Below are 17,380 nucleotides of genomic sequence, written 5' to 3' on the forward strand. Positions count from 1 at the left end.
GACATTTTTGTGACATCATAGGTTTGTTTCCGTTACATTTTCTCATCCAAGAAAGGCTTTAAGAGAAAAAAAAGTTTTCTAAGAGTGTATTAATTAAATGTCACAAACTTGGATTTCTGTAAATTGAATAATAAACACTGATAAGGGTAAGTACATGTGAATTGAACATTACATCTTCATCTCTCCTTCGTCTCGTCGCTCATTGATCCCAGATTTTCAGGAAACCGGTCCAGATGTGAGAACAAGTCCTGTTTTTTGATGCTCAGGTTGCTCCATAGTTCAGAAAGTTGACCTGATTGAGCAAAACCAATGTGATTTTTGGATTCAGCTCATCAAAATGAACCTAAAACAATCAAAAAAACACAGACAAATTTTTGGCTGTTGACTAGCGTTACTAGTAACGAAGCGTATGGAAAAAAAAGCTTTTGAGCATCTACTGTAGACTTTTGCGTACTTTCAAGTGGTAGAAATCATGCGGCGTGAATTTTGCCTTAGTTTGTGATTTGATCAAATCAGCAGACGCGTCAGGAAGGCGTGGGTCAATTTCCAAGCTAGGTATTTCCAACTTTCAGAAATGGCACTGTCAATGAGAGAGAACTAGGTGTGCTACTAATACAAACAAATTAGCTCGACTTGAACAAGTGGAAGCCATGGCTACGTTGGCAAAAAAACAACCTGGGGAAAACAATCTCAACACTCCCGTCCTTCACTTCCAACATACTTCAAGGTAATTACAGTAGGTGACGTAGTAGTTCCTAATGTTCAATTACATGTAACGCCCCACTAAAATCTGTTGATTCACTGTCTTGTTTATTTACCACTTTTTTTTTATTTGACCTGACAAACATAAGAAACCTCCAAGATCAGAGCTACACAGTGAGGCGTCATGTTTCTCATCCAGTGTGAGATGGGAGTATTTTTGACCAGTTGGTTGCTATGGGACCAAACTAAAGCTCCCATTTGGTTGCAGGAACGTTTCTTTTATGGGAATGTGTCGATAATTTCCGGAGTGAATTATGCAATGTGTAACTTTTTTTTCCCTGCAGAGTTCAAGAGGAGCAAAGGCAACCGAAGCAAAGCCTTATGTTATCTGGTCTGTGTTTCTGACTCAGATTCTGTCCTGCGTCACAGCCAACGACAACGGCAAGATTCAGCTGTGGAAAACAGTCTTATCACATTTCTCTCTAAACTACTGTTTTACATCATTTCCCCTTCTGGTATCAAAGAAAGCATAGTTCATATTTGAATCGTCAGAGTGAGGTTTACTGGCAATGGCTTTGGCTTCAACGTAGCTCCTGATAATATCAATAAAATCATCTTTAACTGGCAGAAACAAGCAGGAAGGGGAGGTTTGGCTTTTTAGTCTCTATAGTTCACACAAAGATTCATATAAAAGTTTCAATATGAACTTTAAAGATTATCCGAAATTCAACTAGCATAACTAAACAGTACAACCGTAGCACCTTTGAAAGATTGCAGCAAAATGGAATAAAAAATGCAATTCCTTTTGAGTAAAAACCTACGCATTTTGTGGGATTTCGTCCCACTTGAAAGAGCTAAAATTACACTAAGATGTATAACATCCGGCGCATACGGTTGGAAGGTTGCTGAACCAAGGTGAACCATGTTGCAATATCAAAATGGTGGTCCATCACCCTCAAAATGAGGAGTCTGGTAAGCGATTTAAATAAGTCTCAAATCAGTGGTTCCACTTTATAGAAAATACCCTACAAGTAGAGAACATTCAAAGCGACCAGTTCAACCTGGAAGCAGACCGCAAGGTGCTAAATTAATTCTCAGGAAATGTCAATAAATGCTGGTAGGCATTTTTTGGTAGGGAAAAATGCAATCAGAAAGAGATGGGCGTACCAAGTGCATCATATGCTGTGGCTACAATCCTCAACACAGTCGCCCCCCAGTACCAGCCCCAACCCATTTTCTGCTCGTTTTGCCAATCTCTCTTTTGGCCAACTTTTGTGGCCACTAGTGCCACAAAAGCCTTTAAAAATGTGAGAGATGGTGAAGGTTTAACTGTCATGGCAGATGTGCAAGGAGTAAATCTTTGCAACCTAACAAAAACATAGACAAAACAATTAAAAGTGAATATATGTAGGCCTGTCGCAATAAGCAGTTAATCAATTAATCGCCTAATAAATTAGAACAAACTCAGTTACTTTTATTTTCATGATTTATCGTTTTTCTCTTTTCTCTCTCTCTACCAAAAACTGGATGATAAAAGTCTGCATTTTGGTGTTTTGGTATTAACTAGCCACTTTCTTTTTTTGAAGAACGTTTGTTTACAGAGACTTCATAATTCATTTTATTTGTTGTTCAATTATTTGGGGTATTTAAAATGTCTTCCAGTTCCAGAGTTAAATGTTCATTAGAATTTAAAGTTTACTGATCTTTGAGAATGTATTATTTCATTATTATGCCATTGTATTACTTGAAAATGGTCTCAAAACAACAATAGTATTGTTTATCGCGATAACCTCTGGGACAATTTATCGTCTAGCAGCGTTTGTTATCGTGACAGGGCTAACTATATGGAGTAAAAACAGTGGTATTCTGCCTGCTGAGCACAGAACTGGACATTTCCTGATGTGGGTGGGGATCCTTTGCTGCATCAGCACCTGACCAACTCATCTTCATCGACTCCACCGTGAATTAAGTCGTGGATCAAAGAGCGGCGGGAGAAAACATGAGATCATCATCTGTAAAAGACAATCAAAGTGGAAGCAAAACGGGACCTTGCAACATGTCCATGACCCCAAAACACGCCAGTAACTCCAAGGACTGGCTTAAGGAATGCATTAGCTGAGTAACGGAAAGCCAATGCCAAAGTCAAAGATCGGATCTGATTCTCATTAAGATACTGTAGGATGACTTGAAACGGGATGTACACACACAAAAATCCGTAAAACATCTCAAGCCAAGAGAGAGGAGTAAGGCAAACCTTCCTCACACCAATTATCCGAGACTGGAACCCGCTGAACTGAGGAGGCAAGACTGGCTATCAAAGGCCAGCATTTGTAAGTAATGGTATTTACATGCAGCTAAAACATTTTGTTTCCAAAGGTAAATTTTAAAAAAAATGAAAATTTAAGACATTAAAGTGTGAACATTTCTTCTTTCCCGTCGTTACTCTGTTCGCTCTTTCCTCCTGGATCACCAAATACTCTCCAGAAGGTCCTGATGTGGTAAAACTCCACCTGTCTAGCAAATTAGGGAGCTTAGAAGTTGTTACTTTCAGCTAAATTCTTGGCCTTTCTCTGTTTGGCAACAACCGCCCGCTGTAGCATAGGTGACATAACGTGTTATTATCTACGGAGAGAAAACAGCCCCTCCCCGGTTCTGCCAACAATAGCTGTGGTTCAGACCCACCCGGCATCTCATAATCAAAACCAAACATATTCGGATTGAACACGGCGAAATGCAAAGGGGGCAATTATCGGAAAACGCCAGGAAAACACCAGATACCCGAACTTGTTCAACTCTCCCGATTTATAATTAGGCCGAGTTTGACGTGACGGCGAGCCAAACAGGAGAGTGAAGATAAATAAGAGTATTAAATACATCCCTCTCAGTACCTTTTAACGACAAACAACGAGGAGAAAGTATTATTGAAGACAGAGCGTTGCATTTCCCGACGCCGTCACCTTTTCCTGACGTCAAATCAAGACGGTTTGTTTCGGCCGGGAAACAATGAGCAATGAGATTCTCACATTTAACAAGCCAAATTCCTCCAGCGCGCACAGTATCCCACACGTTTGAGCCAGAAAAACACGAACCCCTGAGTTCTCTCTGCAACACTCATAAAATAAGTGAAACCCTGTTGTGCAACCATTACAGCTTCACAAAAAAGAAAAAAAAAAAAAAAAGGACTTTGCCATCACTGGCAGGGAGTTTGTTCCAGCCTGGGTTTTGGCACTCAAACAAGATAAGCAAATATCATTATAAAAATAATAATTTTTATACGCCTCCGTAAAGGTCTAAGGGTAAGGAAAACGAGTTATTTTAGCCGGGCAGTAAGCAAATCTGCAAATTTCGCCTTCAACAGTGGAGCTAAATCTCACACCTTCCAACTTTCTTTATTAGTTTGGAGTATATTCCACCTCTGGACGGAGTTTGAGTAATAAAACAATCATATAAACACATAATAAACCACTGATCCCAATTTTAGATTTATCACACCTATCAGATGGTGCTTAAATAAAAGGCTGTTATTTAGCATGTGAGCTGATGTACGTCCCAGAAACACTGGACAGTACTGACGAACACTAGGCCACATGGTTATGATTCAGTAAGAAAAATATTAGTACGTCTTGCTCTTTTTCACACTTTCAGATTCTTTCTACAACCACCTTCCAGAGCATTTTCAGCTGTAAGATCTTTGGAGTGCGTGTTGAGTATGTCTGGACACAGATTCTCAACTGGATTTAGGTCTGGACTTTGACTAGGCCAGTCTAACACATGGATAGCGTTGTTTCTGCGAGTGTATTATAAGCCTGGCGGGCCACCAGGCAGCTTTACTTGCTGCCCCACCAGGCTAAGCACTCTTTGTTTATATGTTATAGGTTCTTTTTATACACCAGTAACAGTGATAACAAAGGTGTGTTAAAGAGTCTCTTTGGTGAAACTGTTGGAAGTACAATGACACCAGTATGGTCAGTATGTGAACACACAGGAAGTCTGAGGTCAGGGGTCATTTTTTATTCATTGGAACTCCGTAACCACTTCCTGTCGACACGCCAGCAATGTTGGCGAATAAAGTGAAAAATCACGGGTAAAAAACATAAAAAAGAACTCTTTAAATAGGATGAAGCAACTACAGTGTAAAAATATATGTGTATCTTAATTGTACTTTTTTTATATTTGCCTTTTTTAAGACTTTATAGTTGGTGTTTAGGTATTGTTAATAGTGTCATCCAATAATACGTAATCACTTAGTCTTATTTTCAAATTTACTGTCAACTTTAAATGTTTTTTTAACTCAAAAACTTGGTTACTTTTAAATTCAGACGAGAGAGACGTTGTCAATCTTTGTACCAGATGAATAAGAAATTCCTTCATCAGCCACTTCATCTGGACGGCACTAAATTTACCCGCAGCAATAAAGCAAAGAACCTTGGACCTGGTCCTGGACTTAAATATAAGTGAAAATCTCTGGAATCATAAAACAATGGCTGCCTAGGGGGCGCTGTAGATCCAGATCAGACCTGAGTCTGAAACGATCAGCAGAGAAGGATGGGAGAAAATAACGTGTTGAGCTAGTAGAGATATAAGAAGACCAGAGTCTGTGATTGCAGCCAGATTGCCCCAAAAAGTTGTTAGTTCAGGACATTGAATTTTATTTTTGTTTATTTGGGGATGTTTTTCTTCATTTTATTAAGTATTCAAATAGGCCTGTCGCAAAAAACAATAAATCAATTAATCACATGATAAATTAAATTGAGCTCAATAACTTCTAATTGTGTGATTTATCGTATTTCTCTTTCTACCAAAAACTGGATGATAAAAGTCTTCAGTCTGGTGCTTTGGTCTCAACTAGAACTTTTTTAAGGACTACTTTGTTTACAGAGACTTTAACATTTATTTTATTTCTGTTGTTCATTTTGTGTATTTCCAGATCCAGCATTAAATGTTTGTTAGAATTTAAAGATTTTTGGTATTTAAGAGTGCGTCCTTGCATTATTACCATTTGTATCACTTATCTCAAGATAACAATATTATCGTTTATCGCAATAACTTCCGGGGCAATTTATTGTCCAGCAAAATCTGTCATCCTGACAGGCCTCTGTCTACTAAAGATTTCCCACAAATTCTTTCCACAAACTGTGAGGGGAAAATGATTGTAATCAACTTTCTAACAACAACAACAAGCGTCCACAATAATAAAATGTGGAAAAAGTGAATCCAGTACACGTGGGCTACGGCAATCCTGAACCCTGCAAAAGCCATGATGCATCACTGCGGTCTCTTTTCACCCCGAAGGATCTACATTTTCCAACATAAAGTACCAAATTCACATCTTCTATATGAATGGCCATGCAGTACGGAGAAAAACATGATTTAATTAGCCCCCTTTCTGCGCTGCGTGACCCTGAAGCAGAACAAAACAGGCTGTCATCATTATGCTAAAAAAAAAAAAAAAAAAGAAAAAGAAAATTGCTGGTCTCTCCCTGACTTGACTGTTGCTGGGAAGAAGAGTTTCTATTCTCAGGCAGGTTACGGACCGCTCGAGTTCAGTAACTGTGCATCTGTTTGCAGAAAGTCGGAACCAAGATCTCCGCTGTTGTGCGACAGGCTTATTATCGTCGAGAGACGGCAGCAACAAGCGGTGCAACAACAACACACATTCTTCTACATGTCCGTTAAATGCTTCCTTTTGTCAATAATCTCCAACTGTTTATAGGACTCTTTAAATTACAAGCCCACCACTGAGGAACAACAAACCCATGAAAGCTTGTCCTCCGCAGTCTGGGCTGACGTTTTCCTTCGTATCCATTAATTAGTGGAGTTGTCAGGAACTCTGTAACGTGAATACCTAGACACTTGCTGCTTTAATGTTGCACGTAAAGTGTAAACACCTGCAGGTTTCTGGCGCTCGGTCTTTAAGGTCACAAGTTACCGAAAACGCTATAGAACAGAATGTACAGAAGACACGGAAAAGACGAGCTACAAGTCCAATAATCAGACTTGTGGTATATTATATTTTTTTTTATAATATACTACTGAAAAAAAACCCCCTGCCAAATAAGATATTCAAACATCTAAGTATTTTTTTCAGACGAGAGAATAGCAGAAACTGAAGTAGTAGGACAAGCTCAGAAAGTCAGAGCAATACAAAAAAACTAATATTCATCGTGGCATATCTGACTATCAATATTTTAAATATGTATTTTGAATAGATCTGATAAAGCTGCGGGTGCTATTTAATGCTAAACAGTAGCTGATTTGTGACATGACCATAGCATTTTATATATATTTCACTGGCCTGTATTTACATATAAGTGCGACCTCATGAAAGTAAATTTGAAATGTTGAATTTGACTCAAAAGGCCCTTTTCATCCGGGATTTAAAAGTTAATTTAGAATCTATCAGATGTATTTTTACTCTGTTACAGCTTGTATTCTTTCTCTTGCTCCAGGAACTTTAGGTACCACACCGGATCCATTTGATCCAGAGCGAAACGCAGCAACTACTTTGGCTACATTGAGGTTTCAGCAGCATTCGTTCAACATTCGCTGAATGTTAATTAAATTAAATATAGTTTAATTAACATTAATTAAACTATATTAATGTTTAATTAATATAGTTTAATTAATGTTAAACTGTCCTGTTGCACAGTTTAACATTAATTAACGTTAATGTTAATTAACGTTAATTAATTAGCATTAATTAATGCAGCTGAGTTAACGTTTGTATCGTACATGTATATTAGTGAGTCGTCTGCATACATTTGAATGTTGGATGTTTGACATTCTGATGGAAGATCATTTATGTAAAGAGAAAAACAGTAATGGCCCAAGAGTAGATCCCTGCGGGACACCTCCGGACAAATTGATTCTGACTGTCTCATATCGATTACATGAATACAAGTCAATGAACTTTAAGGTGAAAAATTAAATCCACTTAGCTTGGTCAATAATATTTCATGGTTAATGGCTTCATATTCCTTCTTGAGATCAAGAAACAAAGCACCAACCACATCACCTCTGTCCAGGAGATATTTTAACATTTTCTGTGAGGGAGCATTTGCACTTTTCTATAGGACTTTGAAACCAGATTGGGTGACAAGAAGCTGAGTACGTGTTCAGATAGACAATTATTTGTTGAGTTATGACTTTCTCCGCAAATTTAGATTTCTGGTAGCATATTGACAGGCCTGTCATTTCAAACAAATAAAGGTTCTCTACTTTTACAGCGTTCCCCAAGCTGCGAAAGTCCGCTTAGGGAATTTATCATTTATAATTTTAATTATAGAGGATTTTTTGCTACTGGAAACCAAATACTTCATTTGTTGTGAATGAGTTCAGTGATCTTATGATTTGTTTTTTTAAGTTTTAAAAGTTCATGTTCTGTAACCCGAGCTAAAAGCTGGTCTTGTCGTATTTGTTTGGAACAAAATTTTGGTTTGTTGTTGGCTGGAAAACCATAGGCGACGATTTACACAGTCGATAAAAAAAATATTAAAAGTTATCTGTTACTTTCTTAGAAACTGTCCATTTCTCCTACCATCTGTGGAGTTTTTTCTTTATTTTTAATTTACCCTGTCAATTTTCTTAGTTGGTTCCAAATTACTTTAGAAATGTCCCTTTGCTTCCTCTAGTATGACCAAGAAAAAACTCTATTTTGGCCACATTTACAATCACTTTAGTCTATTGTTGTGAACAATTTCCTAGCCAATTTCATTTTGATCCGATGTAAGGCGAAGAATCCCGACTTGCGTCGCCACGCTGCTAGGCCACGCTGAAAACAGATCAGTGCTCGAGACCGAAGACAGGATTAATGATCTGGATAACGTCCTTGGTCTTTTGAAGTGGTGAGAAGAAATATGAATCCAAAGCTGATGCCGGGATAAGGATACATGTCCTTCCTCTTCGGATATGACTCTAAATCTGATTAACAGCGTTCTCTGTCACTAATGCTCCGTCCTGGCCGCAGAACAGTCGGCCTGCGTCCGCCGGCCTGGGAAGAAACGCCCAGGGCGGAAGTGTGTGCGTCCATCACGTACTACAGCAGGATTAGAAGTCCCTGTTGCTCGCTCCAGACCACACACTTGCTCGAATCAAAGCGGACCAAAAAATATGAGCCAGAGGCAGAGGCTAAATCTGCAGGGGGAGCCCGATAAGGAGGCGGAAACGTTGCAGCCGTTTTGAGGATTAAAGAGAGCCGTAACTCACTCGGCATGCGTCACGTGCGTTTCCTTGATTTCAAATTCACATTGGGGGGGGGGAGGGGTGAATAAAAATAAAAATGTAAATACAGGCAAAACTCCCCAACCTGCCAGCAGGAAATAGAGAGAGAAGAAAAGGTTGAGTAAAGTCGTGATGATTCCTGACGGGAACTCCAAGCCTGACTCATGTAGGATGGCTGCTTTCCATTAACCTGATTACAAAGTCCTGAAATTGAGCATGAAATGAATTTTCCTAATCATGCACTTGTCTGAGGGAAACAACATATGCAAGCAATATGACTGTTCAGTGGTGGAGCATTTGTTAGAGTCCAATAAAACAAAAGTGGAGCCCTGGTGTCTGGAATGATTTCTACGTTAGTTTTTGTTTGTTTTATTAAAGACATAATGTTTATAATTTTTTTTAAAATAAGAAACTGCAATCATCCTAAGCATTTATTTCTGTGTTTTGGTTTCCTCTTTCTGTTGGTTTACGATGATTCTTAAGTGTGTTTTGGTTCAATCATAATCCACTTAAATTTGTCCAAAATCTTTGCTGTTTTTTCCCCCCCATCTGGCAGATTTAGATCTAAAAGGATTTCCATCTCATCGATAATTTTATTTTCTGATTGGATAATAATAAATTGTCTTTTGAGAGAAGAGACAAACATCTCTCAAAAGATGATATGTCAAAGGGAACTGGCATGTATTAAATTCTTTTTAAAAGGTTTTTTTTTTTTTACATTTTAATAAAAAATGCTTTATACCCTTCACAATAACTATTGTAAGCAATCAAAGTAGAAAAGAATCTGTATTTTCCACAGAGGTACATCAGGTGTTCATTTACATTTACAAATGAACCGCCTGCCACAGAGAACTAAATCTGAATCTGTCTGTTGTTGGGGAAATTGACCCGGAGTTGATTTCAGTAGAAACCAGGAATGCTAAATGTGGACAGCAAAGTTCCTCTGTTTACTTTTTATTTCCATCTTGAAACATGTTAGAAATGTTGGCAGCTTTTTGGGAGACTCGGTGTTGATGTGAACGTCTGCATTATCTGGTCGACACACACACACACACACACACACACACATACTGAGAGACTGATGTTTACAGTTAGCTGTGTTAGCTATGCTAATGCGGCTAATTTCGAATATGAAAAGCTAAAGACAGAAACTGAAATGACTTTGTCGTGGTTTTCACTCCTGATAGCCTTATTTCAGAGCCAATGCTCTCTTATGCACACTGCTGGACTTTGATATAAATAATCGATAAACAGACTTTTCACAAAACCAAATTGCAATCTACTAAAACCTGTGTCTGCAAGACCGCAGTTTTAAATAAATCAGAGATCAGAAATGTGCCACAACTCTGCAATTGTTGATTTTTGTTTTGAGGAATATGACTTCTTTAAGCTGTCATTCCTTAAAACCTTGACTTTGCCCGCTTTTTCTTTTTCTAAATCGTCAAAGTGCGGCTAACACAAACCCACAAAATTCCCACAAACTCCCCTGCATTTGTATTGCTGTTCTCGCTGCTGTTTGTTATCGTTGGACGACCGCACTGCTCACTTCAGAGGGTCTAAACATCTCAGCCGGAGACCTCGACCTTCTAGATTTGGGTCTAAGTGACCAAATATGCAGCATGATAGAGCAATAAAACAAAGTTTACTTCTCTGGGCTACTCAGCTTGTTGAGCATGTTTAGAGTCTCTGATGACACAAAACTGACAAACTTGAGTAAGACTGTGCCTGAAATGAGGGCCATAGTGTCAGCTTATATTTTCAATACTTTCTATTTTTAATGCATCAAGTGTTCTTTTACTATTATTATTACTTTATCAATACAATTGTCTAACATTCTGAAATAAAATCTAACCTGAGCTGATTTTGAGACCAAAATAAGACCAACTCAAGCCTCATGTAACCAAATATTGCAAGGAAAAGATATTCAGTTTCTGACATGTGACGAATCTTTGACATTTACAAGAGCAGTGTGGTTTTTGCCATGCAAAACCGGACCAACTCTACACCCACAGCAAGGCTCTGGAGGGTGCATGAGCGTTAGCCTAAACATGCTAACATGTGTTTTTTTTTTTAGACTTGTAGAAAGGGTTGGACTGTGTGGAGTACTTTGGGGACATGGGGTGGTACCAGGCCCCCTTGACACGGACTGTCGTTACATAACCAGAGCTTGGGCTGTCTTGCCGTAAGCAAGTTGGACTCATTTCCAGAGAGAGTTGAACTCCGCCAAGGTTGCATTGTAACAGATTCTGTTCATACCTTTTGCAAACAGAATGTGTCGGTGCAGTCGAGGCGTTCCGTCTAGGTGGCCTCAGTATTGCGTCTCTGCTTTTTGGCGGCAATGCCGTCCTATTGGCTTCCTCAGATCATGATCTGAAGCTTCCACTGGAACGGTTTGCAGTCACATGTGAAGCAGTCGAAATTAAAATAGATATATATATATACTGTATATCAGCACCTCTAAATCCAGAAACTTGGTCTTCAGCCAGAAAATGGTAGAGTGCCTTCCAGGTCCTGCCTCGAATGGAGGAGTTCATATACGTATCTATGGCTCTTGTTCATGATTGAAGGGAAAATGGAGTGGGACATCAATAACGGTAGTGGTGTGGCAACTAAGTGATGTGGGTTTGTCACTGTGATGAGAGAGCTAAACCGAAAGGGGAAGCTCTCGATTTACCGGTTTGTCTCTATTCCTTTGCTTTCTTTTGGTCACAAACCAAAAAGAACAAAAGCCTGAAACGAGTTTCTTACGAAGGGTTTCTTGTGGAGATGGGGTGAGAAGTGCAGTCATCCGTTGGGTCTCATCATTGAATCTACATCAAGAGAACCCAGGCATGTTCCAAACTTGAGGAGACCCAGAGGAGGGACTATGTTTCTCAGCTAATCTGGGAATGCCTTGGGGATTCCTCTAAAGGAACTGAAACAAGTGGCTAAAGAGAGGAAGGTCTGGATCTTTCCCCCAGATTAAGCAGAACATAACGGTCGGATGGTGGAATATATTCAAAATCAAGAAATGCAAAGAGACATCTGCAGCAAAATTGAGTAAAAAAGGTGCTTCTCATAAGATGACGGCTGTCTAGTAGCGTTAACACCTGTCTTTACTTTCACATCGACTTCAGCTTTCACACATCTTTTCTTGACTTTCAATAAAACCGAGACCTGCCTGCTGCGAGCTTAATTAGAGTCACCGGCCGACTGTGCACATGCACGTTACATCCATCGGCGCACAGATGCAGGCCACTCACACCTGCAGCAAAGGCTGTGATCTACATCACAGCAATAAAAATTAAAAAAAACCTGCTTTCCTGCTGAACTGTGTGGCTTTTTCTCTCCCAACATGAAGGCATGCATTCCCGGCCGCCCTGCCACCCAGGCCTGGCTCTTCATCTGTGCTACTCTGTGAGTTTACGAGTCCTCGCTGACGCCGTCAGCAAAGTATGGACGCCGACTGTTTGTTGCATCCCTCAGCGAGCACTGCCAGGTTGATTTGACCTGCCAGGTCGGCAGGTCAAATCAATGAGGAGGATTAAGGATGCTTGGACATCCTCACCAAGCTGAATTCACGACAAAGATATTTGCGGACGCGGCGCCTGTCCGCCATCTGTCTCATTAGTGTGCAAATCCCCTCCCCACCGTTAGTAAGGTTTAAAAAATGTGCTTAAAAACTGACTCGTAGGACACGGTAAGTTTAACTTCTAAATTTATTGTCGACCCTACCACGCCCTCATCCCCTTTTACCCCCCCGCCTCCATGTTTATGAACACGGGGCAAAATCAATTAAAGAACCCCTTGGAGTGACCGCAGGTACAACTAGGGTCAGTTCCACCTCCTTCCTCTGCCTTCAACATCAGAGTTTTTAATTCTCTTTCATTTTAATAAAATGAAAGAGAATTATGGGGAAAAAAACAATGCATGTTGGAAAAAGTTGATTTCTTAATCAAATTTACATACATATCAAATTTAGCTAATTTGGCTGTTTATGTTCTATTCTCAGGTTTAAGTATCATGCTCTGATTGGTTGGTTTCTTTTGCCAAACATGAACATAAATTTCTTACTTTTGGAATAAATGAGTTATTATTGACTTTATAGGTAAACATAAACCTACTGCATACTATCTTATATACTAGACTGTAAATAGCAACCCAAAGTATTTTGCATCACACTATTTAAAGTCCTTTAGCATATGCTAAAGAAAGTGACTGCATATAATACAATACAAAGCCCTTAAATTCTATGCACTGCTGGTCAGCTGACTGAAAGACGACTACTACACCTATATACTTTATAAATGTAGTATATATGTGTTAGCACATATGATATACAAGAAAGATCAATACAGTTTTAATATAACAATATAAAGATTGTCAAACAATGACCATTTTTAATCAGGACTGCTGAGATAATTAATTGTTAAAAAATGAATTGAGTTAATGATTTCCAAAACCAATTAGAACTGTCGATTAAAGCAGGACGCAACAGGTGGAATATGTTACAATTGCTCACATCTTTGTACTTATTGCTCATGTTTTGTTTTTATCTTTCATAGCACTTTAGTGTGGCTTCAGTTGTGACTAAGCTGCATGTAGAGCGAGGCTTCGCTACGTTGTTTTGTCTACAACAGTAAAACAATTTAGCCGTTCTCCCTGAGTGGCTCTGTTTTCAGAGACGACTTTTTTTAAAGAAGCGGGGGGGGGGGGTTGGCCTTGTAGAGAAACGGCTGAAAGGAAGGAAGAAATCACGTTCAAACCGATTTGAACAAGATTTGAAATCAGTTTGAAATCACGTTCATATCGGTTCCCAACCGCTGTCCTCCTGACCCGCAGTTGGGTACCACTGTCCCAACTGTGGGTCTGCGGTTCAGTATGGAGTCACCAGTACATTTTGGACTGGTGACGTCCAACAAGTACAGGAGCTTCTGCTGTTAATCACAGAAAGGAAAGAAATGAACACCGTTAAAAGGAAGTGAATTAATGCAGGATTGTGTTAATTTACTTATATATACAGTAGAGACCAAAAGTTTGGACACACTTTCTCATTGAATTCAATGAGAAAGTGTGTCCAAACTTTTGGTCTGAACTGTATATATGTGTGTTTGTGCCTTAGACCAAGTAGTAAGTACCACTACTAGCTGCTGAAGTATTACAGACTCCCAAATCATTGTTGATCTTATATAGTTTTTGTTGCCTTTTCATGTTTTTGAACCTCCATGTCAACGAGAAGGAACGGGTTCTAAGCTCAGGTGAAAACAAGTAACGGTGGAAGTCTCCACTTTGTGGATGCTGGTGGTCAGTGAAATGCAAGAGGACGAAATGGATGCAGAGTTCATGTGTTGGAAGGTGATTCCTACCATTCCTGGTTGGAGTTTGTACAAAGTGACACCAAACAAACGTACAGCCACTCGCTTTTTACTGCGTTCCTCTTTGTTGTGGTTTGGAGACGTTTGCCTAAAACCGGGCACAAAAGAATCTCTCCTCCTGAAGTGGACGACTGCGTTAAATCGCAACGCGACAGTCCAGCTCATCAGAAGAAGAGCTGGTCAGGTTGTCAGTCGCGTGAGATTTGGGGAAACCCTCCAAGTGAATTCAAAAACGGGAGACGCCGACGGCAACCAAAGCTTTTGTGGGCACGGCACAAAATCCGCTGCGCCTTCATCCCCACAGACCTCACCACGTTTTGTATTCGAGAAGGTTTCAAAGACATTGTGAAACGGTTCCAGTATGTGAGAGGGCATTACATATTCACCCCCCAACCCCCAGCCGTGAGTCATCTTCTCCCCACACACATCCGCAAATATCACGGCGCATCAGCAAACTGAAACAATACCGATCCTCTCCGGTTCGCATCGCTCATTTCCCCTCTTTGCCTGCAGCGGTGCCACGGGTATTTGGAAAGGAACTAAAGAACACAAGAGGTGGTGGTGGTGAAGGTGGTGGAGGGGGGAACAAGCAGAGCAGTGTGTGGGAGGAGAAGGGAGAGAGGAGGGGGGCGGGGGGGAATAAACGGGACCAGGAGACACAACAGTGACAAAGATCTGTCTGAGAACAGGAGGAGGGATGCTGTGGGAAGTAAGGAAATATCTGGACAAACTACGCTTTGGTTTTCCCTGACTGCACTGACATGTAGGCTTTAAAACCACGTATATAAAACACAGAAAAGAGAACTCCTTCCCAGGCTTGAGCTGCTCATAATCCACCTGGTTGGAGACGGATCGGGCCTGGAGTTGCTGTTTCTCATTACTCACTTAGATGGATTACACCACTTTTGGAGCAAGCCTCACGATTAAAGCCAACTGCGGGACAGCGGTTCAGTATGGAGTCCTGCTCTCTTCCAAAATAACGTTTAAGAAACACACACACACACAAAAGCTTGTGAGTCGAACAGGTTCAGAACAACTGAAGCAAAAAAGAGAAAAAGAAAATCTAATCCTCTAAAGCTCATCTGGGGCCTGGAGTGTTTTTTTTGTTTGTTTGTTTTTGCACCTGACAAGGCCATCAGTGTTTGTCTGAACCTGACAAAAATGTTACGACTGAAGTTGGACAGACCTTGGATTTATTGCCAGGTGACGGTCACAAAAATCTCCAGAATACAAAAGTACACAAAATATAAAACGCTGCTGGCTCCAAATGGATAATGCAATCATCTATCCAAAAAATAAATAAATTACAGTAAAATAAAAACATTTATTGGTAGTAGACCTAGTAAGAGTCTTAAAATAAAGTTATCTAATGCAGAAACGATGTAGAGGAAACTCATTTTGCACATCATATGCAAACCCAGCATCACAAACGTAAACATGTTGATTCGTCTGCTTTCGCCCAGATGACACTGAGGTCGATCGCCTCGGCAACTGGCACCCCATCAACTAGAAACGGGGGATGAATCTGTGATGCTGTGGGCTCCTTTCTAATTCAGTCTGGTTGCTACAAAGTTTTATAACTCGATGCAACAAACCGTCTAAATGTTTGACCAGGCGATGGCAACTTGATGCCTGGATGGATCATTTAATAAACTGAACTAAATTTGCTTCATTCCCTGGATTGAGCTGGAACAAAGCAGTCAGTCGCAGTCGGTTTTTGGTCCTCCAGGGTTTTAACCTCCAACATCCGGAGCTGCTGCTGCTGCTGCATGTCTTCCATTTCCTGCCTGATTCCTCTGAATAAATGCCACTAGAGCCAGAAACTCTTTGAAAATAAAAACAAACAATAATCAGATTCTACCTGCTTCTGTCGTAAAGTGCAGTGGGGCGACATTTATTGTAAATTGACACTGTGAAAATCAATTGAAATGAAGGGAATGTAGAAGGTTTGGGAGAATTGATAGAGTGGACGTCTCTCTGCTACAATCAAAAGAGTTTATATATCTATATATATACATATATATATATATATATATAAATCAGGTGAATGCTATCTGTAATGAGTCTTTCTACTCTGCTAAATCAGCAGGAAGATAATTAATCAGACACAAAATTGACAAATAATAATTAGGGAAAAAATGAGCTGAAGTGCTTGGAGAGATCCATCTCTTTAGTGAAGCTTGTGAAATGTCTTGTGTTAACAGAGATTTGATTGAAAACTGGTTTGTTTGTTTTGAATGAATATAAAGTGAAGAAAATGGGGGATTTTCACTCGTTTTTGCCAAAAACCACAATGAAGGTTTTATTTACTGTAAAGCTTTTTTTTTTTTTTACACATTATTAACCAGGGAACCAATAAATGTTCTCAACATTATTTATCTCCTTTGCATGTTTCAAATTATATTTTCTGAGTAAGAAAAAAAAAATTGTATTCTCAATTAACCCGCAAGTAAATAAAAAAAATAAATAAAAAAGCACATGACCATTGGATACTAGATTCAATTAACTATAGATCGGTGTTTTACGCGCGGGCGGCTGTGTGTGTGTGTGTGTGTGTGTGTGTGTGTGTGTGTGTGTGTGTGTGTGTGTGTGTGGGTGTGTGTGTGTGTGTGTGTGTGTGTGTGTGTGAACTTTTATCTGAAAGAGTGCAGAGTGTGCGCCGGGCAGACACGCGTGGGTCCACTCACCCGCGATCCGGGCTTCTGTGCTGAGACTTGAGGCAGGTAGCAGAGGAGCAACGGGGCCAAAAAGCAAGAAAAAGTGAAGACAACAGCGCTTGGCAATAGCATGACGGAGAGCCGGTGACGCACCGAGAAGCGCGCAGTATCTCCAATCCGGGAAGAAGAAGGAAAAAAAAACCCAACACAAATCTAAGACGTTATTATTAATTTGAGATCCCAAAACAACATATGTATGTGCATATATCTTCTCTCTTTTCTTCTTGTTATAACTTCCTTTCTTTGTTTGTCCAACAGCTGTTCACATAGTGCCGTGCGCAGGAGCGGACATCGTGACCGGCAGGAGACCGCGGCGGGAGGCTTCATCCACTGCGGGAGGATCAGCTGTTCATCGCGGTTTCCACAGGTTCGGTCTCGCTGCACTTT

General features: G+C 40.0%; 1 protein-coding gene across 12 annotated transcripts in view; it reads right to left on the reverse strand.

Annotated features, from left to right (window-relative positions):
- The window catches only part of smoc1 (SPARC related modular calcium binding 1), a 64,445-nt gene extending 47,065 nt beyond the window's left edge, over positions 1 to 17,380 (reverse strand). For 4 of the 12 annotated variants that reach the window (XM_028001337.1, XM_028001335.1, XM_028001333.1 and 1 more), the window contains exon 1: positions 16,964 to 17,377. In XM_028001337.1, coding sequence (XP_027857138.1) covers positions 16,964 to 17,065 — 102 coding nt within the window. In that variant the 5' untranslated portion in view covers positions 17,066 to 17,377. Of the gene's footprint in view, positions 1 to 16,963 lie in introns of all 12 variants that reach the window. The other 8 variants (XM_028001334.1, XM_028001327.1, XM_028001328.1 and 5 more) reach the window with 4 other exon arrangements.

This window comes from Xiphophorus couchianus, chromosome 19 (assembly GCF_001444195.1).
Source record: "Xiphophorus couchianus chromosome 19, X_couchianus-1.0, whole genome shotgun sequence".
Classification (NCBI taxonomy): Eukaryota; Metazoa; Chordata; class Actinopteri; order Cyprinodontiformes; family Poeciliidae; genus Xiphophorus; species Xiphophorus couchianus.